At 41.7% G+C, this 25,801-nt stretch overlaps 1 protein-coding gene across 2 annotated transcripts in view; it reads right to left on the bottom strand.

Moving 5' to 3' along the window:
• slit3 (slit homolog 3 (Drosophila)) overlaps positions 1–25,801 on the bottom strand; it is a 219,424-nt gene that overhangs the window by 39,272 nt on the left and 154,351 nt on the right. For both annotated transcript variants that reach the window (XM_036568481.1, XM_036568482.1), the window contains 9 exons: positions 24,519–24,682; positions 19,895–20,045; positions 16,299–16,373; positions 15,454–15,597; positions 11,658–11,801; positions 5,480–5,643; positions 2,410–2,545; positions 783–851; positions 465–536 (listed from right to left, as the gene is read on the bottom strand). In XM_036568481.1, coding sequence (XP_036424374.1) covers positions 465–536; positions 783–851; positions 2,410–2,545; positions 5,480–5,643; positions 11,658–11,801; positions 15,454–15,597; positions 16,299–16,373; positions 19,895–20,045; positions 24,519–24,682 — 1,119 coding nt within the window. The remainder of the gene's footprint in view (positions 1–464; positions 537–782; positions 852–2,409; positions 2,546–5,479; positions 5,644–11,657; positions 11,802–15,453; positions 15,598–16,298; positions 16,374–19,894; positions 20,046–24,518; positions 24,683–25,801) is intronic.

Consider the following 25,801-nt stretch of genomic DNA (forward strand, 5'->3'; position numbering starts at 1 on the left):
GATGAACAGTAAACTATAACTGCCTATTTCTGAAAACCTCTCGTCAAGTTGTTTGCTTCGAGACATACGAGAAATGTGAGGTGGTCTAAACCCTCATTTTATTACAACTTTTTTCTCAAGGTGAAAGAACTTTCACAGCTATTACAGAACAATTTACATGCTGTTTAACTTTCATAGACACATCTAATCCTTCTTCATTTTTCCCACAAACTATATAAAGTTACATAGTCCGAGCATCACATCAGCACCATTTTGTGCATGTATTGTGTTTGCATGTAAGATTCCGAACGTTTGAACAGTAGTGTATATAAATACCAAATGAGTAATTTTGACAGATGATTTCACTTTTGTGAAAGTGCACAAACCACACTAACACAATCAGACATAATTGATACACAGAGAGAAGCTGCACTGCTGTGGTTGTTGTCAGTAGTGTGGGAGGTAGCAGTGTGCGGTAGACTCACAGTGTGGAGAGCTGAGTCATGTTGCTGAAGATGAGTGGAGTCAGAGAGCTGATACTGTTATTACTCAGGTCTCTGCAGGGCATCACAAACACACACACAATTAACCTTATGCACCAACAAATCTCTGACAAACATCCACTTCAAACCTCAAACGAAACATGCAACCCATACTGGACTTTAACACAGTGTAACGTCTTCTGAAATGCCAACCTCTACTTAACAAAATTAGCATCTGCCCACAGCACTGCAATAACTGGGTTTGGAGAAGAAGGAAATTAAAGTGATTGAGCTGAGCTATGAAAGGATGGAAATACATACACAAGCAAGAGTTGTTTCAGACTGGACAGCTCCTTGGGCACTGATGTGAGCTGGTTGCCTTCCAGATATCTGGGATATAGAGACAAACATGTTTATATACTGCCACATTCGCACCATTCACTCAACAGCATCAGACTTTCAGTGAGTGTGCTAAAGAAATAACAAGTGAAAATAAAACGTTTTTGCTGGATTGAATTTAGATAGACTCCATGATCAAAATCCATGAAAAGCTCAAGGTTTAGAGGTTGGCAATTAGCCACAATGTATGCAAACATGAAAAAAAACATGTTCTTTTCAATGCTGTACTAAACAAGCTAGGAGAGGCCAGTAAGTTCAACCACTGTGAGCACCCATCCAGTATGTACTATTTCAAATATTAATGCAATGCAATATAAAACAGCATAACACAATGCAGCGCAACATAACGCAGCATAACACAATGTAACATAACACATCACAACGTGACACAACGTCAGGTCAGGTCATGTAAAATAACACAACAATGTAATAACAATGTAAAGTAACATTAGATAATGTGGTGTAGCCTGTCTTAAAAGCCTCACACTCACTTATATGTGGTACTAAACAAGCTTGGAAAGGCCAGCAAGTTCTACCGTTATGTATAAGTATCTAGAACATAGTACTCAACAGTGAAAAACAACTCTGCTGAAAGTTTGGCATCCAAACCTTTGTGTTTGTAAGCAGAAGTGAGCATATTTTATAATGATTTGAATCAAATGAGTTATGTTGTTTTGCAGAAAGAAAAAAACATTAATTACATTTATTTATTATTTTATTACTACATTATTACTACATTATTACAAGTCATTACGTAATTAATTATGTAGCTACGTTGGTAACACTTTACTTTGGTGTGGTCCTTTGTAGATGATTAATAAACTCTTAATAGATCATCAGTAAGACATCTAAAACATCAGTGGAGTAGCAGTAGTGAAGCATCTGAATACACTGAAGTAAATATCTTGTAGATGTTCTGTTGATACTTTACTTACATTAAGTAGATGTTGTTAATATGTTACTTCCATTACAAAACCTAACCTTACCCAGCCTTACCAAAAACCTAACCCTAACCCTGGCCCTAATCCCAACCCTAACCTCGACCTCAACCCAAAACCTAATCCTAACCCTCATATGTTTTTGACAAGTTACTCAGAGTTTGTTGAGTGTTTGTTTCATCTAAAATGACCACTCAAAATAAACTGTCACCAAATCCAGGACTAGTGTCACCAAATCCAGGCTTAATCCCTGTATGGAAAAACAACCCTAAGGTTAACATACTTCTAAGGCGTAAAGCAGTTGTTTTGATGGCCTTTTCTTTAAGTTCAGCATGACTCAGACTCTGATCAGCCACAGCCAGAGCAGAAATGGACAGCTCTGTTTTGATGTGACATTGGTGTAATGCCTCAGATGACAGGGGAAAAAATGTATCGCTCGTGACAAACTAATTCCTGGAATCACCGCTGGCTAATGGGACTCAATAGCCAACGTGTCAGAAATGTGTTGGAAAATAGTGAAACAAAGATGACAGAATGACATGAGCAACAGGAGAGAGAGACAGAGAGGGAGAGAGAGAGAGAGACAAAGAGAGAGAGAGAGAGTGGCTCACAGCTCTGTGGTGTCCTTGGGGATGCCCTTGGGCAGAGAGCGCAGTCCGCGGTTGCTGCAGCGCACCACTGTATCTGAGCATGTGCAAGGCTCTGGACAGCGAGGGACTGATGGCAAACAGGCATTCTCCTCTACACCTGAATAAAGGGAGAGAGAGACCTTGTTGTAACCTGAGGGATAACCAGTAAGGCAAATCATCAATTTATCATTTGTTTAAAATGAAGGAAAGAAAAAATAGCTATTAATCTTGTAAATAACTAATGAAATATCTATATGTACATTTAGAACATTCATATATTATTCAAGCTAATAAGGGACTTTTACACTGAACTGAACTGAGAGAGAGATGAACAGCCAAACAGAGATAAAGAGAAGGGAGAGATAAAGAGGAAGACATAAGGAGAAAGAGAATAAGAGAGAGAGAAAAAGTGGGGGAGAAAGAGTTTCATATTTAATGCTTCTTTACTGAGATATCGCCCACACAAAGAGGAAAGTGAGCGAGGGTCTCTAACACAGGTTTAATATAGACATTCATGAATTCTTTAAAAAGGAGAGAATGAGGGACGGGGAAAAGAGAAGGAAAGAGAGAGAAAAAGAACACAGCAGCGGTGAAAACCACAGGTGCGCTGGTGTGTGTGTGCGTGTGTGGCAACTGGTCCAAAACTGATTTGAGCAGCGGCCGTCCCAAAATAGCCCAGTGACCAGCTGCTGCAGGGATATAACCATCATTACCCAAAACACTTGCTCCTAATAAGTAAAACAGCACACAGGAGTTAATGATTGTCCACTAAATATTGTTCTTGGCCAGCACGGGCGTCCGTTTTCCTCAGGCAGCCCTTACTGCCTCCCTCCGCCTGCTTTCATTCCCCACCCGCGAGATCCTATCTGCAAAGGAGCCTGAATTACACTCCAGATTAAAAAGCAACAGAGAATTAAGACATTAATGAGAGGCAGTGGAGCCACAGCAACACTCCAACAATAACAGCCTGATAGAGAGAGAGAGAGAGAGAGAGAGAGAGAGTGAAAGAGAGAGGTAGAGAAAAACACAGAGTGAGAGAGAGAATGAAGGAGAGAAAGAACGGAGAAAGAGAGAGAGGATAGAGAGTGAGAAAAGGGAAGAGAGGGGAGAGAGAAATAAAAAGAGATAGAGAGAGAGAGAAAGAAAAAAGCAACAGAGGAGAGAGAGAGAACGAGAGAAAAATAGAGAAAGAGAGCAAAGAAGAATAATAAAGAGAGAGTGAGTGAAAAAGAAAGAGAAGGAGTGAGAGAGAAAGAGAGAGACAGAGGTGAGAGTGAAAGAAAGGAAAAAGAGAGACAAGGATTTAGGGGAGGGAGAGTGAGTGAGAGAGAAAAAAAGAGGATAGAGAGCAAGAAAAAGAGAGGGAGGGGAGGGCTTGAAGCGACAGTGTTATTTTCCTCTGCTGATTGGGCTTCTCCAAGCTGCTGAAAATGTCTTCCCGTAAATCAATTTAGTTTTATTTTGTTACTCCTGAGTGTAATTTCGGAGCTCCAAAAATAGTCTGATGTTGTGGTGACAAATACAGAGTCTTTCGAGAGGCAGGAAAAGGGCTTGAAAACTCAGTGACCCTCTCGATCACCCCAGCTGTGAGGAAGAGCACAGCGTGGACTTCACAGTGCATCTGGGTGAAAGCAGGCAACACAAAGCTAGTTCTGAACATATATATAATGCTAACTAAAGGCTCTCTTCCAGAGCCTCTGCTTTGAGCCTCTTTATTTCAAAGTGCTTGCTCTCTGTGTCTGAGCAGGCTTTCCTCAGCCTACTCCCAGAAGCTCTTAAGCAGCAAAAGAGCCGCTCTCCCCAAAACACTTGGGCTTTGATGGCGAGGCCCTGCTCTAGCAGAGACTTCAGCCAGACGGAAGCCAAACCACATTTCCTCTTCTCAGTTTAAATTTACGGCAGCGCTGCAGGGGCTCACTAACCCCTCCGCTTCGCGACTGCAGGGAAATAGCTGCTGTTTCCCTCCAAAAGCCAGCTGAAGTGCGATAACGCAGAGGCCTTGAGATTTGATTTGGACTCCTGATGCCCTCTCAGTACAGGAGGCTGGGCGTGAGATGGGAATGAAGGCAAGGGAAGCGTGTGGAAATGGAGCACGGGGTGACCAAAGCCTCTTATCCCCCTGGGTCGCGGGGGGGAGCTTGAGCCCTGGACAGGCCGCCAGTCCATCACAGGGCAGATACACAGACACATACATTCACACCTAGGAGCAATTTAGCATGTCCAAATGGCCTGACTGCATGGGAGGAAACCGACACAGACATGGGGAAAACATGCAGAAAGGACCGAACCCAGGCCCTTCATGCTGTGAGGTGACAGTGCTATCCACTACACCACCGTGCCGCCCATGAATAGGTCACATAAGTAAGAAAAAGAGCTGTAAATGCTTTTATTAACACAAAACAGCTCTTTACTAATACTTCGGTACATGTTGTGAAACTCACACATACTTTCATCAAAGTGTCTAGAAAAGTATATGAAAAGTAGACTTTGTTAAAAAACATTGCCTCTCTTTTTCAAACTACCATTAAAAGGGCTTATTGAAACCCTTTTGGTCCAAAGGGGATTAAACCAGCTAAAAGGTTTGAGTGCTGATGAGTGCTGACACACCAAGGAGATGAAATGCGGGGGTTTTGGCATTGTTCCCAAGGCAGCACTGTCACAAATATTTATGTATTTATATCATTTTTACCACAAAATAAACCTGCACAGTCTTTAATGTGTTAAGTTATTGCAAACTGATGAAGAAAACATGCTCATCACAACCAGCCAAAACTTTTAACAGGCACTGCATAAAACATGGGGCTATAGGACTCAGTAGCTAAACTAACCCATTGTAAAGTCTGCTGGGTCTTGATTCATTAATGACCGTCATAAGTGTCTTCATGCGGGATGGATTTCAGCCATTCAGATGTTGTAAATGGACAGACACATGAATGGATGACTGCATGCTTGCATGCATATATAAAAGGATAAATTCCCCTATGTTTTTGCACTTAAACTGAGATATTTAGGTGTTAAAGCTTAGAGAACATGTTGAGAAACGTGTGTATACCATCGCATGTAAAGTCTGGTGCAGCCACGTCCTGTATGGGAATCTCCTTCAGAAAGGCAGGTTTCTGGCACCGAGGATTTCCACTGACCACTCGCGTCTTCTTTAGCCACTGACCCAGCCATGCCAGGTGACAGTCACACACGTAAGGATTGGACAGCAGGTTACTGCACACACAGAAGAACAGATTCAGGCCATTAGAATGTAATATAAGCATTCAGGTGGAAGCTGTTTTGTCACTGTGACTTTATATGACTTAGAAAAGGGACATTCTTAAAGGGGCATTCTGACCTAAAACTAGCATGTAATGTTAGTTGTCACGTTATGTAATACAAATTTGTATCCTTTCTGCTTTTTTGTCTGTCAGCGTTCTCTCACTACAATACCCAGCTTGCATTGCACAAACCACTGAGAATCCCACCTACAGATGTGAAGAAATGCACTCATGTAGAGGCTGATAAATACAGGCGTGATATTCAGCTTCCGAGTAGTAAGTTAGTTGTCTGGCTCCTTCTGCATTAGCCAGCTAGCGGAAAAAACAAACAAACAAACAAACATTTAAAGCAACCTGCCTTCAAGTACCTTTAGTGCTGCATCTTTAGCTAGTCAAGAATACCAAAGACAGAAGCTCAGCAATTTTGGGTGAAGCAGCCAAACAATGAAAACATAATGTCATAGTAAGTTTATTTTCAGAGACTCCCCAGAATTTTGATTTTGAGACATTCAGGGGGTCCAAGAGGTTAAATAAGGAGGTACTGGACCCCTAGGACCCCCTGTATTTCACACCTTGGTTGTTGGCTAATCAACTTTTTAGTAATTGTGGCCCTATCAGAAATATTGTGATTGTTAACACATTTGACACGTGTTTTTACAGCTGACCTTTATTTTTCACATTAGTACCAGTAACTTTGCGATAAAGGTATTTTTGACTTTTGTTCAGCCACAGAGCTGAACATAAGGCGTGGGAGGAACACTAGACAGAGACACATTTTATCACATCTGGGCTCAGGCAGGCTCTTAAATCTATCCCCCCAGTCTGCTAAATGGACCACAGGAGTGGAGCCTTCACAACCAAGTTACTGACCCATTTTTCATGTATCCTCTCGGAGCTCGGAAAGTTCACCTAGTGGAGCAGGGACCTAAATCACGAAAGTTTGGCCTTGAGCGGAAGGCGTCACCAGCAATGAGTCAGCAGGGTGGTGAGCGCAGCGGCTGACGGGGTCTGGTGACTGGGCGTGGCTGACTGATACTGTTACAGAGCCTCTGTTGGAGGTGGCCCAGGACTGCTGCTCCAGTCAGGAGCAGCAAATGGAGTGTCTGAGACGAGCCGATCCTTTTCTATAGCCCACAGCATAGATTAATTAAGTGGGTTGACCTTCCGATGCACTGCCAACTGATGTCCCAGAGAATGCAGGCAGCGGCACCCGGTAATACCCGCACCGACCCGCCATGTGTTTGCCTTTAATTATTCACACGGCGCTCCATAAACAACAAAGCATCAAATGGGTTCATTATCTTCAGAGAAAGTGCAAAGAGAAGGAGAAAGAGAGAGAGAGAGAGAGAGAGAGAGAAAGAGAGAGAGAGAAGCCCATGCTGTCTTTCTCCAGTGCTAAAGGCAGATGGAGAAAGCACAGAGAAAATAAACAAAAGCCTTGGGACAGCCTGGAACAATTCACCAGTAATGAGCTAACACTAATAATGAGCCACTACAAAAAAAGAAAGCAAATAGCTGTTTCTATTGTGCTAATCACCAATCGGAGCAACAGAGGAATAACCTGTGACCTCTGTGTGTGTTCCCTCTGGTCCAATAACCTTTCAGCTAGCATTGAAAGCACTGCTAACGTTCAAGTTCATGTACAGGAGTGGCCTGAGGGTGGAGGGACAGGCTGGCCAAAACACTTTATGCACCAGCACTGTGAAAGAACAGCTGGACATCTCTCTCTCTCTCTCTCTCTCTCTCTCTCTCTCATGCCAGCTCTCTAATTACTCTGCAGCTGACGTAGACGGATCCACTCCAACACTGAGCTGCTAAAAATACAGAGAGAGGAAAAAGAGAGAGAGAGAGAGAGACAGAGACAGAGTGTAATAGAGAGAGATAGATGAAAGAGTGAAACGAGTAAAAAAGTGAAGCAAAACGGAGACAGAGAGTGAAATATATAGAAAAGGCCCAGATGTCAGGAACACACCAGTTCACTCTGGGCAACACCGCCCTAGAGCACACGATGCAAACAAGCATCCAACAGAAGGCCTGCATGCAGAATTCTGTAGAATGATGCAAACAATCTAAAGGAAAACACCAACCAATGCATGCAGGGCAGAATTTCCTTTGTTAATAAACATTCCAAAAAGATTTCTACATTTCTGGAGTCCCTGTGTGTGTGTGTGTGTGTGTGTGTGTGTAGAGAGAGAGAAAGAGAGAGAAAGAGAGAGAGAGAGAGAGACAGAAAGTGAGTTAAACAGAGATACAGAGAGTGAGAGAGTAAGATAGAGAGAGACAGAGGGAGGTATTCATTCATAACTGCTGTTCATTCAGTTTAATGCTGAATCGTCCGTAGGCCACTGACTCACTCGTAAACACACACATACACACACACACACACAATCCGCAGTGAGTCAAAGCGCATCTTTGTGTTCATACACTTGTTTTACATTAAAAAACTGAACACCTACACACACACGCACACACACACACAGACACACACACACACTCACAGATGCACAAAATGCAGCTGCTACACACCATAATTCACATCAAGTCCACATTTAAAGAAACGTTACCTGAAGGCAGCCTGAATAATTCAGAGCATTTTGCTGCCTCCGTCTGTTTGTTATTTTTCTGCTGATTACTCTGCATTATCTCTTTCCTCCAGCCCCGCGGCGCCTTCAAATGTGCTACATCGCATCGTTCTGCTGATTTCAGTTCAAAACGCTATAAAACTCATAAAACTCATGTTTGCAATTCTGAACGTCATTCAGAAATTGTTCCTAATTTGCTTCATGTGGTAAAACTAGAAACGTTATGTTGGCGCCGTTTCAGAAATAACTGAGTATAACTGTGTCCGAGCTCAAAGACGTCAGTGTGGTAGTGTTTTATCATTTTATAAGACTGAAACGTTTTGGACATCGCCCTCACAGAATATTTGGATCTGTTTTCTAGCGAAGAAAGCAGCCCCTCTTTTTGTTCTTTTTATGTCATTCGTCATGCTTGAAGGCGGCCAAACCAAAATACTGACATCAGTCGTTTGAGAGAAAGTGCTGAGAGACAAAGAAAACAAGCTCAGAATTTGGAAAAGCATCTGCAAACAATAATGCACAAGAAAAGCATAGCACAGTTTGATTACACCACATGCTCAGCCTTTCTTTCTATGGGATTATAATAGCGGAATGATTGGTGCTGCATGTGTGACCAGATCCACTGCCTTTGACTTTCCTGTGCACTAGTGCACCACAGAAAGCAGCTTTTAACCCCGTACTGACCGAACACTCGCTAAGGAAAACTGTAGTTTGGACATTTTCAGTTATGAGCTGAATGACTGACCGACTGACACATACGTGCCATCCAAAGACAGTTCTGCTGCTGGTTAACACTAATGTTGTGTTTGATAAACAGCACTAGTACAGTAGATTTGGATATCTAAGTGTGTTAAAGTCTTAACCTCTTAAGACTTAAAAGTGGCATGTACATTTTTTGTTAATTTATTAATCTTTTTACTAATTTTCTCTTCCCAATTTAGTTATGCCCACTTGCATCCATGAGCTTGGGAAGCTAAAGGCTAATGCTTGTTTCCTCTAAGATACGTGCTGCACCTTGGAGTCTTTTCAAACTGCTGGTACCACAACGTCACTGAAAACCTGAACTCATTGAGAGGAGAATACTAACTACAAATTCTGTTACATCAGTTGACAAATCATTGCTGTTGGAGCAAAACTCCATATCTCCAAAAAAAAAGGAGATAAGAGGTTTTCCTCCAACAGTGACAAAATGCTTACGTTGGCTAGCATTGTGCTGAGTGATGGGGAGCGGGAGGGCCATCCTACCCACCCAGAGAGACATCAATTACACTCTCTGGCCATATACAGTTTTAAAGGGGTGGCTGAGGTGGCCACCCCAGATACCATGCCAAAATTTCTGCCATGTCATTGGCCTCCCTCTTGCTGTCGGGTGGGTGTTTGCACCTTTAAGAGGACAGATGGAACAACTCTCACTGCAACCACCAACATCACCCCAGTTGTGCATTATCATAGGCAGTATGACTCCTTTGTACTGCTTTGCCTTAAAGGGAAGAGTGAATTAGCAATCGACAAGCGGCAGAACAACGGTGTAAATTCTCTCTACCCTTCCTCACATCACAATCCCCAAGCTCGCACTTTCTAATTTCGAGTATGTCTCTTCTTTACTGCTTTGCCTTTAAGGGGATAGTGAGTTGGTGATGGTTGGAACAACTGTTCAAACTCGCCCCCCCTACTCTACTTACATTGTCATATTGCCACCATGCCGAAACTCAGTGCCGCCCTTTTGCCATCCTTGGTAAAAGTTGCTCCTGGCCACAGATGTCTACGGCATCCCTGAGAATCGATTTTGCAATCTCCCAAAGATAAGGCCAATGCTTAAACCAAAGGTGGCCTACTGCGGTCCTGGAGGGCTGGAGTCCAGCAGAGTCATTTTCCTGCTGTAACCTGGTAATTTACTGCTGATTTGAATCAGATGTATTTGGGTAGGAAAATCACCAATCTGTGCTGGAGAGGGGTCTGGTGACTCCAGATCTCCAGGCCTTCATATCTGTTTATTTTTGAAGGTAACTTGGTGATATATTACACTATCATCTAGTAATTTCCCAACGTTCTCATTCAGCACAAAATTCTGTTTCAGTTGCAGAGATATTCAGTATTAAATATTCAAAATGAAAATGATTTTTTTTCTATCAGCTCAGTTTTCTAGGTTAATGTTTGATGCATGCACATGATACATATTGATATCACAAACGTTTGTTACGTTATTCAAGTTTAAAGACTGTAAACGTTTTGACAGCAAGACTTAGATTAACGACCAGTTATTTAGCACAGTTTAATAAACGATGACTTGTAAAAAATGACTGCTTTCTTTTATAGTCCCTTCTGGGTTCAGGTATAAACCAGGTAAGTGTAAATTACAAACTTCAAAGTACTAAACAGGTTCTAGACATTAACTGGGTAAGTATGAGGTACAAACCCCACAGTGCTGTGCATTTATTTTAGGTAAAAAGTACAGAGTAATTACACAGTATAAATTGATGTACTTGAATCTGGCCTGAAAAAAATAAGTGCCTAGTACTTGGAGGTGCTTCTGATTTACTTTCTTGCTTAAATGTGTGAAATTACATTGAAATTTAGTTTATGTTTACCCTTTATCAGCTTAATAGCTAGAACCTGTATGATGTAAGGTAGTTAGACTGTGTTGGTACCTATTATTACTGTATCTAAAATGATTACCACACACTTACTAAGTTAATATCTAGATGCTGTTTAGCACTTCAGTGTAATTTAGTTCAAATATCTCAGAACCTACCTTCATATTATGCAAAATTACCTTCAAAATAAACTTCAGAGTTTGTATCTCACACCTACCCGGTTAACACCTAGAACAGAGGTGCCCAATCCTGGTCCTGGAGATCTACCACCCTGCATAGTTTAGCTCCAGCCCTGAGCTAACAAACCTGGTCCAGGTAATAAAGACCTTCAGGAGCTTCTGAATATTAGAACCAGGTGTGTGCTGCATCTGAACTCTCCAGGGTGGCAGCTCTCCAGGACCTGGATTGAGCACCCCTGACCTAGAGTTTAAGGGACTGTAAAAGAAAGCATTACCCAGATCTCATGACTTTAGATTTGTAACTTTATTACATATTCAATAAAGCATATCACTGCTGTCATAAAAATATTCTTTACTTTAATGTACGTTACTGTGAAAAGATTTTACTCCAAGTAATTCTGGACCACTAATAGCAGAATTACTTGGATTCCAGACCACTAATAGATCCATTCATCATGAAATTTTCACACTATATAAAAGGCAAATTCAATGCTGGCAATTTCAAATGGTGTAAAAGTTGTGCGAAAATTATGAAAACTCTACATCATAATGGCTTAGGTTAAATTTCAGACATTGTCTTTAATAACATGTCCAAGTGTGTGTGTGTGCACTCACATGGTGGAGAGCGAGTGTAGAGTGTTGAAGGCTCCTGGGGCGATCGTGGAGATGCGGTTGTCATAGAGGGAGAGCAGACGGACAGAGCTGAGGCCAGTGAAGGTGGAGTTGTCCACACAGGCGATCTGGTTGCTCCTCAGCATCCTGCAGAAACCAACACAAAGCGTTACAGCCCCGCTCACTCGGACAGCTACCAGACAGGAACATGTGTGGAGGAGTGTATTCAGAAGAATGTGGAGGCTGGTGGGAAGCCCAAAGGGAATGTTGTTTGGACTCTTCATTTAACACTTAGTCTAGATTTATTATTGTCAGTTTTCTGTGTATTAGGTTTACATCACACAGTTACATAACTATATAAGTGATTACAATTGCAGGCTTGCCATTGAATTCAATAAGAACAACGACCATCAACAGTCACCAGCTCGTGGCTGTGCAAGAAAATTACAGTCCATTGTCTGTTGAGAACGTACTCTGATGTAACCATGTGTGAGCAAAGAGGAGATGGTCTAGAGCAGGGCTTCTGTCAGGCACATCTATATTGAACAAGAGAAGCTAATCACTGCCATCAGCTCAGCAGCATCCAGAGCTGCGCAATCCAACACTAAACATCTATAGGACCTACCTATAAGCTTACAGTGTGCTTTGGCTTTGCACAAAAATGTGGTGTGGATTGAAATTTTAGAATCTGCACATTCTCAACAGAATTTCTCTGCTTGTTTCAATGAGCTATGACTGGTGTCATGACTTGTGTTCATCCTTCCTATAACTTCAAAATCAGCGTCTTGTAGGTGATCCATTCTGAAACTTGTTTAAATCTTCCACCAGCAGAGATACAGTGTGAGCATGAAACACATCAGCATGTAGAATTGGAGATTTTTGTGTGCTATCGTGCTTTCTATCACTGTATAAAAGGTGCACAAGGCTTTCTTTATTGTTGGATGTACTGTGAACATGAGCTCATTCTGATCAGTAAGAACGTGTTACTGTTTTGGTTAACCAGAGTAATGAGAAAACACTGCTGATGTAACATATATTGAATTGAATTTATATTTGCATAAATGTGTTTTCTTGTTCAAAAAGTAAGTTTGTGAGACGATATTAGATACATTATTTATTTTGTGGCAATAGCACCATAGAGACGGCATAACTAGCCACATTTTTTGAGTCAGCCTTGGGATTAAGAGATCCCTGTCTGACAGTCTGGTGCACTGGTGTCTGTATTAAAGCCATCATACCAAGATCCCACTCTGTTAGAGTGAGATAGTGTAGGAGCTATGCCCACCAGGACTGTACATGGGTGTGTGTATGCGTGTGTTTGTATGAGAATGGGAGCTGAAGCCACCTGCTGCTGGACTGGGCAGCTGAGAGAGCAGGTAAAAACCTCAGTGACCACTCTGGCTCTGCTGTAGCTTCAGAACATCAGAAGCCAGCCAGCGGCTCTGCTCACTGCTGCAGCACAGAGATATGGATGTGTGTGTGTGTGTGTGTGTAGTGATCTGGGCACTGTCCTTTGTCAACTATGTACATCTGCTCCCTCACTATGAGCAGACAGAAGAGGATATGCTCTCTGTTCAGCTTTATACAGAATATGTGTGTGTGTTGGTGTGTGCGTGTGTGAATGCACGTTTTCGTATATTATAATGTGCATTTTTTTTATTAATGTAAGTTTTTTTTAGTTAATGCAAGTTTTATACACTGATCAGGCATAACATTATGACCACCTCCTTGTTTCTATGCTCATTGTCCATTTTATCAGCTCCACTTACTATATAGGTGCACTTTGTAGTTCTACAATTACAGACTGTAGTCCATCTGTTTCTCTGTGTACTTGGTTAGCCCCCTTTTACCCTGTTCTTCAGTGGTTAGGACCCCCATGGACCCTCACTGAGCAGGTACTATTTGGGTGGTGGATCATTCTCAGCACTGCAGTAACACTGATGTGGTGGTGGTGTGTTAGTGTGTGTTGTGCTGGTACGAGTGGATCAGACACAGTAGTAACTATAGAGTAAAAGGAAAAATGTTTTTAACTTACTTAACTGTAACAAGATTTTATTCTGATTAAGAATTTGTCATGAAATGTTTACACTGACAATATCAATCATATAAACAAATAAATATTTAAAATAATGGAGGTTTTGGTACAACAGCATCAATAGATGAGTCAATGTCCTGACACTGTATTAAAACAAGTATGCGTGTGTGTGTGTGTGTGTGTGTGTGTGGTGTGCCGTGAAAAGGCGAACGGCCAAAGTAATCAGGGTCTCTAAAAGGAGCCCAGCTACTCAAATGGGCTAAATGCAAACCAGAGGCTGCTGGGACGAAAACGTGAAAGCAGCAAATTTGGCATTAGACCTTGACAAGCAGGGACCTGAGACAGGCAAACTCAATTTGGGCGCCATGTTCCCGGGATTTAAAAGCCACGAAATTCAATACTGCCGGACCATGATTCCATTCATTTGCTCCTACGCACTCCTCTCTCTCCAATTTGGCTAATTATCCAGACAGCAGAGCTTAGCAAGGCCCTTTCTAACGACCAGACTCCAGAATAGGCATTGTGTTAGCATCTTTGATGGTGCAGTGGGCTTCTCATTACGACAGCTGCACTGCTTTTGCTTCGTGTGGTTGACTTCTCAATTGGATCTGATGAGTAAAGTTTGCTTTGCTGACCATACGGGCATCGTCATCCTACGGAAAGAATTTTCCAGACTGTATGTTTTACCGAACGCCTGGGTGAACAATTAGCGAAGTGCACAATCTGAGAATGTGTGTGTATGTGCGTGTGGGGAACAGTGACCACGAATGTGGTTTTACGCCCCCTTGTGTGTTTTTATACTGAAACCAAAGCCCGTTAGCTCCAGGTAAACAGATTAGATGCTTTTTCTTTTTTGGTTGCGTAGGCTAGATGGAGCGGCGGCCGTGCTGGGAAGTGAGAGGGGGACATTTTAACAAGGAAATGTTGAAGTGAATTTGCTTTGTACTCAGTAGATCTGTGAAAAAAGACATGTTTCTTTCAGCTGGTAGATCACTCAGATCACACCAGCAACTTTGTTAGCAACACTGTTCATTTATTTATTCAAACAAGGGGATGAATGTTGAAAGGCTGCTGTTTCTTATCAAATAATACAATGTGCAACCTGCTATCTTCCAGGCTATGCACTTCAAGCTAGTGGGCAAAGAACTACTGATTTATTTAGGATTAATAAAACTATGTTTATATGTTGTTAGCAGGATAGTTGGCATATAATTATTGTATTATTTTGGCTATTAATAAAATTATGTTTATGTTTTAGCATGTGGTTAGCAGGACAGTAGGTACAGATTATTGGGTTATTTTGGAGATTAATAAGACTATGGTTGTGTCTGGTTAGCAAGACAGTAGGTACAGATTATTGGATTATTTTGGAGATTAATAAAACTATGTTTATGTCTGTTTAGCAGGACAGTTGGTATAGAACTGTTGGTTTATTTCAGAAATGAATCTTTATGTCTCGTTTTCAGGACAGTTTTTAGAGATTTGGATATTATATTGGAGATCACACTTCATTTTGATAATCCTCTACAGATGATCTACAGAAACTCAAACTGTTCGTAAAGTTGGTTATCAACAGATTAGGTTCTGTGTTGGGTTTAGGATTAAGTTTAGGCTCTAGGTCGAGGTTAAAGTTAAGATTAGAATTAGATTTAGGGTTAGATTTAATATGATCTATTACATTCAGTGTAAAGTTTGGCAGGTATCTAATAGTTTACATCACAGTGTGTCATTAATTAACACATGATTTTTAGGAATGGGACTCACAGGGTCTTGAGGCCGGTCAGCCCTTTGAACATGCGACCCTGGACGGCCTGCAGCTTGTTTCCGGTCAGCAGCAGCTCCAGGACACCCCCGGCCCCGTCGAAAGCCCCCTCCCGGATGTCTCGCAGCTTGTTGTTACTCAGGTTTCTGGAACAAAACAAGAAGCGGAATTCATCCTTCTCAACTCCTACAGCCTCCTGACTCTGAAGATATCAACATGTTCATGTCAACCACTTTTATTTGTTTTACATTTGTTATTTGCCAAGTCTTCCCATGATTCCACGTCTACTAAGCCACATAAAGCCACGGGATTATTTTGCAAAATGGCAAAATTGAAGAGAACATCACTGGCTTATCACTAAATATGTTTAACATGTTCCTCATTCATAATCACAAGTTAGAATCTGTTTTAATGGCATCCTAAACACGTTTTTATGATTTCTGACCCTGTGCTATCTCTGCGGTGCTTCAGTAATTCACTAGCTGACGGTAATCTGTGCTTCAGTAAAACGTGAGGTGGGGGGACTTTTAGAGGTTGCCCATTTATAACTAGTCCGACAGTGCTAGATCGTAAGCAATTTCATGCCTGATAAATCACTGGTCCTCTTTTGCAAGCGACCACCACTTTCCCCATCTTCAGAGTGGGTGGCAAATATTGCCAGACAGTAAATCCCACTGTGCCCTCGCACCATTTCGGCAGAATATTCTATCGCTTTCTCTCTGCCTGACGCCTATGCAGCTCATCACGTATAAAGTTGTTGACATAAAGCTCACAGTCAGACGCCCCAAACGGCATCCTGCAACCCTCTGCTCTTAAAAAGGAAATGGGGGAATGAACGTGGTCGTACATTTTCCGCAGGTTTGGGAGCTTCTTAAAGGCCCCCGTGGCGTCCAGCGATGAGATCTCATTGTCGTTCAGGCGCCTGGAGAACAGAGAGAGAGAGAGAGAGAGAGAGAGAGAGAGAGAGAGAGAGAACAAATAGGGAGAGACAGAAAGAGAAAAAGACAGAGAGAGAGAGGAGTGATGCAAAGAGAGAAAAGAGAAAGAGGGGAAAAAAAAGAGTTAGAAAGAGAAAAGAGAGACAATGAGAGAAAAAGGAAGAGAGAGAGACAGAGAGGGAGAGAAAAGAAGAAAAGGAAGAAGGAAAAGAAGAAAAAAGAAAAAGAAAAAGAAAGAAAGCAAGACAGAGATAGAGAGAGAAAAAGAAAGACAATGAGAAAATTGGAGAGAGATACAGATAAAGAAAGAGAAGGAAAAGAAGAAAACAGAGAGAGAGAGAGAGAGAGAGAGAGAGAGAGAGGGAGAGGGGAAGAGAGAGAGAGAGGGGGAGAGAGAGAGAGAGGGAGAGAGAGAGAGGTTAATGGTTTACCAGTGAGAAGATGACTCATAACACAGGGTGGGAGGGAGATAAAGTCACACTAAAAGAGAGCGAGAGAGAGAGAGAGATGGAGTGAGCCTCACTGGAGCATGTAAGGGCTCGGAGACAAAGAGAGACGAGGCTCTATAGATTCCATGATTAGCATTCTGGCCCCACTAATCCAGCAGCAGTGTGGTGTTATGGGAGTGTGTGTTGGGGGAGTCTGTATCGCGTGTATGACACCAGCACTTGGCTGGGTTTTACACTGCTGAGGAAAAGACTCCCTAAGAGTTCCTCACAGAGGGACAGCATGATAGAGCGCAGCAGAGAGAAAGAAAGACAAGAACAAAAAGAGAACAAAAACTTCTCACAGAGGGAACGGAAGAGAAAAAGGCAGAAAAAAGAAAGACAAGAAGGGGAAGGGGCTTTCACATCATTAGAGCAGAATCGCAGTGCAGTGGGAGGCTGTATGAAGGGGGGATGTGAAGAACTGTGAGGACACCAAGCGAGCGGGGAAGATCTGCATACATGCAGAAGGAAAGGGCCTGCTGCTAACCGCTAGCTCCATACATATGCTAGCTCTGGACTGGGATGCCCACCACAGCTGCAGAGCCGCGAGAGAGAGAGATGCTGTGTTTTAAATGGAGAATTCTAGAGTGACATCAATTATTTCTAACTTGTAGCTCATTGAAACAAAGGTAGAGGTTCTTTCAGAAATGCAGTCTACACTTTCAATCAATACACCATTCAGGTTTATAAGTAGAAGAGGAGATATTTTATTGTATTCTGAATTTGTTAAAAAGTAAAAAACATCTTTTATGCTTAAAGTCGAATGCAAAATTTAAACACCCCAGGTTCTAAAGAAATGCTCCCCCCTTTCACTCAAAATGTATCATTTTAAATGTGTCAGTTTAACAAATTGGATAAAAATAAAACATACTTTTGCACAGGCCATATTTCTTCCCCAGTATGTTAAAGTCAGCAAATAAACAGTAATTGTACACTAACATGAGCCAAAGTGTTTTCTCTCTTGAGGATGTGTTAACTTATTTTCATTTGGAAGATCAACAAAACATGTAATTTGACCAGGGGTGGCCAAACTTGTCGACCAAAAGGGGTGACCCAATTTGTTGACGCTGAAACAAAATGAAAAAATGAGACGTGAAGATTTGAACCTGTCAACACAGAATGTAAACTGAAACAGAATCTCTTCCATAACTATGTAATTAAATGCGTAATCATATAATGATATTTGAAAAGTACAGCAAAACAAAAGCTAACAACTTGAATTCAAAGGGTTGATACCCATCTACTTAAAATGTATAAAATATAATGTTGCATATTATAGCAGCTGCAGCTGCATGTAGTGGAGGGGCGGAGCCATCATAGGCCTCTGCAGTATGATGCACCACCTGAAACCACTACATCATAGAGTCCTTCAACTTTTTTTTTGAATTTACAGTTGGCCGCTGTTTGTATAAAGGCTATTCAATGTGTTACCACTCAGTAATTTGTCATTGCCATTTTGTGTAAAACTTTAGCATTCAGTTTGAGACAATGCTACCCTACACAAATTCAGACACAAGACATAAGACACAAGAAGAAGTGGGGGAGAGGACAGCGAGGGAGACAGGGAGGGCGAAGTGTGTGAGTGTGATGGATGAGCGGAGCTGATGGCACTGCGGAGGGAGAGTGACGTGTCCTCTACACGTGAGCAGAAGGGCGAGCGGTGTCTGGGGAACAGGCCTACAGCAGCGCGAGGCCAAAAGCCTGGGAAAAGCCTGTGGCATTCATTCACCACCGCTCAGCAGGAGACTGGAGGCTGGTGAGAGAGGAGGACATGCACAAGCGGGCCAGAGAGAGGGATGGGCAGGAAGAGAGAGGAGGAAGAGAATGGATGGAAGCTGAAGAAGGATAAGAAGTAAGAGCAGAGCTGGATTTGTTTAAGTGGAGGAGGTTGTAAGTGATGACTGGTCAGTTCTTATGTGATAAAGTACATGTTTAAATTCCTCATATTACCACATAAAGACAACTGAAAGGCCATTCACTCAATAACAATAACAACACAGCGCATGGCAAGCATTGCAGCGAGAACGAAACAGAAAACAAGACACTGGAAAGGTGAGGAGACTGTGCACTTAATTTTGATTGTGGGGTGAGGCTCAATTTTAGTGGTATAATAGCCAAAGTGAACTGTTGCTATTAGCATAAATTGTTATTAGACTACAATGATGTCAGTTGGAACAGGACAACTTTTACTGTGTTCAGGTCATTCGCACCACAATTATAACTGTCAGACCTAAAAATCTACCTATAGTCTTATGCAAAAAGTTTAATAATTCAACATATTGAAAAAAGAACATAAAATGTTGTCTTTGGAAAAGTTATACTTTTCTGTTTTATTTTTTTTTAAATATGTTAATTGAAATTGCGCACTAAAAATTGCAGAAAATGTTCCTTGAAGAGGATGTGCTAACTTTTTTTTCTCTTAGAAAATCAACAAAACATAATGTAATACATGGGTGTTCAGTCTTTTGCATATGACTGTACTTTGCAGATTCATACTGGAATAAAATCATGGATCTCATATGTAATCACTTTAATTACAGCACCTTCCCAGGTAAAACTAATCCACCTGAAATAAGGCTAAAGATGAATTAACTCTGTACTGTGTTAGGACAGGTGAAGAAGTATGTAGTATGGTGAGCATTTGAGACAGTGTATGCATGCTTTGTATATGTGTATGGCTGTATATGCTATATGTCCAAAAGTTTGTAGAAACTAATGTTTCTTCTAAAACCCAGAGCACTCCAACTCATCCCAAAAGTAGCAATAGAGGTTCATCTGCTTCACAAGCTAATGCTAGGGTGCTTTATACCCCTCTGAGGGACAGTTGACACTGGGCATTGGCTCATGTACAGCTGCACCAGAGCGTCCCATTCTATTGGCAATGCCATACTATGGAGATTAAGCTTTGTGCTGAATGCCTGTTCAGCAATTGGGACATACATATGTGTATGTGTAGGATTGTGTAAGCTAAATAAATATTATGTAGGCATTGTTATTGTGTATATGTGCTCTCTTACAGGTCAGTTGTGTGTTCAGGCAGGTGAGGAGGGATGCTGGTCAGTTTGAGGTTGGAGCAGTCCACCACCGTCCCCTCACAGCGACAACGCTCAGGACACACCAGGTCCTGGAAACACTCGCCGGTCAGGCGGCTGCGGTAGTCTTCCGAACCTGGCCACCACAGGGAGAGACAGAGAGAGAGAGACAGAGAGAGAGAGAGAGAGAGCAAAAGACTGTCAAAACAGCTTATTTACACATATATTTAAGGAAATATATGTGTAAACACTGCACCACACTAACAAATTGCTTCCCCCCCACATACATAAACCGGCACACAAACACAAACGCCCACTCATGCCTGCTCCTAAACAAACATTCATCTTCTGAAGGGTGGCTGCATGTGCAGATAAAGCAGCCTGAACAGCAGGAGGTCACTTTTGCTGGAGGTCTGCTCCAGAGATGTGTGTTTTGACAGGAAAACACAGGCGGTTTCTGGGGAGCAGTAGGATCTGGCTCTGCACGATATATCTGCTTCCCATCACGGACGTCTCTCCACGGGCACTGTTTATCTTACTCCACGCCTCTGTTTCACTGCCCTACAGGCTCACAGACCAGGAGCCCCCCCCACACGTTACTGTTTAAAAGTCTGGAATCAATGTTTTCGATCATATAAAAGCAATTTCGTATGTATGAGTACTCTACTACTACAAATAATTTGCAGAAAACTCCCAAAAGAGGTGTAGATTCCAAAACATGCATACACACTGTTAACATAGAGCACCACCCTTATGAAGCACCAAAGGCCACTGGAGTGTTAGCAGCACCCCCTGGTGGAGAATCTTCAGCCTGCTAAACATGAGTGAGTGAATTACAAGCCAGGTCCAGTCGATGCTACGTATCTCAATGTTATCATGCTGTATAATTTACTTAATTAATATCCAGAATCCCACATATTTGCAAAGCGTCAATCAATATGTTTTAAACAATTTGAATATGAAAATTTTTGATGATGTTCAAGATGACTAACAGAGCTGTAGGTTATCCCACAATAAGTGAGAAAGCTGTGTAGTCTTATGAATGAAGTTATAGGAAAGTTAATACCAAAACACAAAGAAAATCTGCAGATAACTTGATAAGAAATTACTAAAAGTTATTACCGTATATTATTTGTTCGTTAATAACTTTGTGCTGTTTCCAAAAAACTTTAGTATTGTATGTATGTATAATATTGAATGAACAGTCTAAATATGCATTTTGTAATCTTGTTTATAAAATTTCAATCTACATTGATTAACTTATTCTTGAAAAAATTAGCAAAAATGAAAACAAGTGATTCCAAACTTTTGAACAGTAGCGTAGCTCTTTTCATAGCAAGTGACTGATGGACACAGTAGATACTTTCATCGCCGTTTCCGCTGCTCCGAAATCGACTCGTTCCTCTTCAAGGGGTGGCTGCCACGCGCTATCCCAGAATGCCATGCTGCGTGCGAGTGTGTCCAACGGTCCCTGGTGCTTGACGGAACCATGTGAGGCGAGTGTAGGCGGCGGCACATGGTTAGATCAAGCACAAGAGACAGCTGCACCAGGGGCCGGGGGCCGGGGTGGGCCCGGGGCCAGAGTGGAGGAGCGGAGTGGAGCGGAGAGAGGCAGGGAGAGAGGAGGAGGAGGAGGAGGAGGAGCAGCCAGGAGGAGGAACAGAGCAGGAAGCTGCCCGGAAAAAGCCGGGCCACCATGCATGAGGGTGGGCAGCCCCGCCACTTTCTCCCATTGTGCTGTTATCGGTACAACAGCTCAACCCCCATAACACAAGCGCACAGACGGACAGACAGACAGACAGGACAGATACACGGACAGTAAGACACTGCACAGGAGAAAAGGAGTGGAGCAAAGCCCTCTGCTACTGTGCACTTGTCGGGATGTGGGGTCAAACATATGTCTCATAGGTATTATGCATTTCATTGCTGTCAGAAGAACAAATCTAATCTCCAAAAGGAGTTATTTTATATTAGTTTATTTTATATATTTTGTATTATATATAAGTAAAACATTCTTGACTTAAAGGGACCTCCTCCACCACAATAGTCTGTAAAGCGAGATTTTCCTGTTTAAAGTCTAGAAACCCCCCCTTCTGATGATGTATCTTGAAGGTGGAAGGAACTCTTAAAAACCACAACTGCTTTGGGGCAGATAATTGAGAATTTTTCCCCCACTAGCTGGCTAATGCAGAAGGATACCGAATAGCTAACAGGACGGTTATGGCTGTACTCATTAGCCTCTTCAACATTGGTTATGCTAGTGGTCAGGATTTCAGGGTTTGTGTAATGCATGCTGGGTATTGTAGTGAGAGAATGTCAATTTGATTAAATCAAAAAGAAGAGAGAACCAGCAATAGAAGTAATGCTGCACTACAGAATATCACATAACATACTAAATGCGGTTTTAGGCCAGAATGACCCTTTAATATCAGTTAATGTAGAAATGTTTGCAATTCAAAATGTATATTAATCCTCTGCAAGAGGTAAAAAGGAAAAAAATGATGTGGCATCACAACATTTTCTTATGACAGCAATAATTTTCATAATTTGAGGCCTACACCTAAACCTTACCCTTAGCTTAACTTCAGTAATCAAAAGTAAATGGTTTTGACATTTTAGTTTTAAACAAATGAAACATGAACCTTTTGTAAAAAAGCACTCTGCATTGTCGGGACCATTGTGTTGCTCCTGACCTTGTTGGTTAGCTCTGTTTTTCTCTGGTTTTCTTACATAGTCAGGGCATTTTTAACCAAAACCAAACACACACAGACACAGTGGGTTTCAGCAGTGTTTGGCGGCCGTGGGAGCAGCCAGCGTGTGTTCGGGCTCTCCTGCTGTGCTTGTTACTGTGTTGTTGTACGGACATAGGCAGGGCTGTAATTAGGGAAATCCATGGGTTAATATCAAAGCAAGCAGCGGCCGCACACTTCACGAGGCCGAGCAGCCTGAAGGCCCCCCGCAAGCTAACACTCACTGACTCCTTAGTTATGGCTAGTTCATCATAACAGCGATCCGCGGATCCTGATGCTCTGTTTCAATGCATTCTGCTGGATTTGTATTGCAGCGTGCCTCCTGGTGATGTTCCCATGAGCACTCTGAAGCCTGGCAGTGTGTATGTAGAACTGCTCCAGGCCTGAGGATGCCACACAGCTCCCTCTCCAAGGAGAATAAACACACACTCGTCACACGCGCAGAATACTAACTGTATGTACCTAACACGAGCAAACTTAAATATGGCATTTTCTGCAAATTTTAGTGCACAATTTCTGTTTATTGCTGATTTCAACATGGTTAAACAATAAAAACATAACATTCAAAATGTGCTATAACCTTTGCACAGGCCACATCGTAGGTTTTTTACCAATATATGTAATTCAGCATCTTTACACCAATTGTGCATTAAAGTGTGCAGAAATGTGTTCTCCGTAGAGGATGTGTTAACTTAGTTACACTTAGAATATCAACAAATGTGTGATTTGACCAAGGGTGTTCAAACTTTTGCATACAACTGTAGGTGCACTTTGTAGGTTTACAATTACTGACTATAGCCTGAAAATATAACTGGTAACTTTTTTAGGAACTTACTTTTTTGTGTACATTTACTGGCCACTTTATTGGAAACACCTTCTCAGTAATCCTTGTAGGTTTACAGTTAGAGAATATAGCTCATCTTTTTCAGTGCACTTGGCTTGGCCTATCACAATTATTAAATTTTAGCTGATGATTAATTGCCATATAAATAATTGGGTAACATTTTATTTGTATAGTCCACTATAGATGCTTTGTAGATACTTAATTTACTTAATTTTCAAGTTACATTCCACTAAATATCTACTAAATTGACCGTAATTTTCTTTAACTCTAAACCTGGCTCTAGTCCTAACCCTAACCTTAACCTCAACGCAAACCTAAACCCAACCCTCACCCTGGTCCTAGCCCTAGCCCTAACCCCACCACTGTTCAGAATCACCAGAGTTTCAACAGATAGTTTATTAACACTTTAAACATCTGTAGACAATCTATAGGGGACTGTAGTGAACTATCCAAAAAAGTGAGACTAATAATTGTAATGAACCATTAAAGTTTTGTTTGTTCACTGTAAGAATTATTAGAGTACAAGCCTAAAGTGGCTTGGCCAAATATGTTTAGTTGGTGGTCTTTTCTCAATGCAGTGATACTAAGATGAGTAAGAGCTAAGCAACACCGCTCAAACCAGCACAACACTCACTATCATGCCACTACCATGTTGTGTTGAGAATACAAATAACATCTGGTCTACAGTGTTCCCTTTCCATGAATGAACAATGTAGAGGGTGCTGATAAATAGTGCAGCTATATGTGGTTATTGTTTCTGATATATTGTCCAGTGAGCGTATGTAGAGTGTAGGTGTACCTAATAAACTGTTAATTCATTCAGTATTGATTGGCTTAGCTCTGTTCGTGAGCCCGCCACTGTGCTACAGTAGTGATCTCTATGTGGGGTGTGCACTGTTAGCCTGTTAGCCTTTCATCTTATCCTTGAACGCACAAGTAGGTTTTACCGAATGTGTGCATGCTGTTGGGGTCTGTGAACCCTGAAAATCGTTCTCGTGTGTGAGGGGGACTCTACCTGTGCAGCGGAACTTCTTGCCCTTGATCTGGCTGATGCGCTTGTTGGCTAGGCGTCGAGGGTGACTGCAGCGTGCCCCGCTGGTCTCGATAGGATTATCAAACAGGTAGTCAGCCAGCCACTTCAGGTGGCAGTCACACATGAAGGGATTCTGAGCAAGGTGCCTGAAGAGGTCAGCAGATCAGGTGAAGGAGAAAGAAAAAAAGTGAAATGTGGAATGGAGAGGTAGTGATGTACAGTATACTGTACCTGTCATATCAAAAGCTCACACCTGAAGTTTGTTTTAGTTTTTATTTTTGAAAACAACAGCTTAACCCTATAAGATATGGTACAAAATGACTTAGAATGAAATCTTGTCATATTAAAGCTACACTATGTTCATTTTAGGGTTTTGGAGACCTCTCTTGTGGAAATGTGTAATTGCAGGCCATATGTGGAATCAAAGAGAACTCTACTCTGATCTACTACTGTCATCATATCTTCATCAGCATAATGTTGATTCTGCATTTGAGACTCAAACATTGAGCTGGAGCTGCTTTGTGAGTCTGGTGTGTGATGTTAATATGTAAACATGCATAACATGATCTGAAAAACTCCCGCAAAATCCGTCACGGCACCACTGACTTTTAAAATATTATTTCAGGCTTTACAGGGTGACTTGCAGAGTGACCATATTTTATGTTCAATTTTAACGAAAAAAACTTACCTTTTTTTAATGTGAAGATTTCATGTACATTAAAGTTAAGAAAGTTTTTTTCTTCTATAAAGTTCTGCTAAGATACAAAGTTTTACTATAGGTGATTTCCAGGCCCCTACTCTAAACGTATTAGTGTTTTCCCTACTCACAAACCACTTTAACACAGAAAGGGCTTGTTAATAAGCTGATTGTTTAGATTAAGTGTGTCAGAGTAGGGAGAACAACAATGCAGTGCAGGGGTTGGGAACCACTGCTACAGGGCATTACAGACGATAATAAATCAATTAATGCAAGTTAGTGCGAGAGGGAGTCATTTCAGGTCCAAACTTCTTCAACTACTTAGAGTGTAAAGTTTTGGCTCTGATAAATGCCCCAGTATTTCAACAGCAAAATCATGAGTGGGGTATTAATAGCGTAATTATTTGCCACTCTATTAGCAGCTAATTAACTTTCCTGATTAAAAAAAAACAAGGTGACCAAGTGATTGCAGGGTGGGAAATGTGTAGGTAAAATTTGATAAGCAGTGGTTGCTTAGAGACTGGAGTGTGCTGAAGTGGACCGAGGCGTGCATTTGTGTGTGTGTGTG

This window comes from Colossoma macropomum, unplaced genomic scaffold, assembly GCF_904425465.1.
Source record: "Colossoma macropomum unplaced genomic scaffold, Colossoma_macropomum, whole genome shotgun sequence".
Taxonomy (NCBI): domain Eukaryota; kingdom Metazoa; phylum Chordata; class Actinopteri; order Characiformes; family Serrasalmidae; genus Colossoma; species Colossoma macropomum.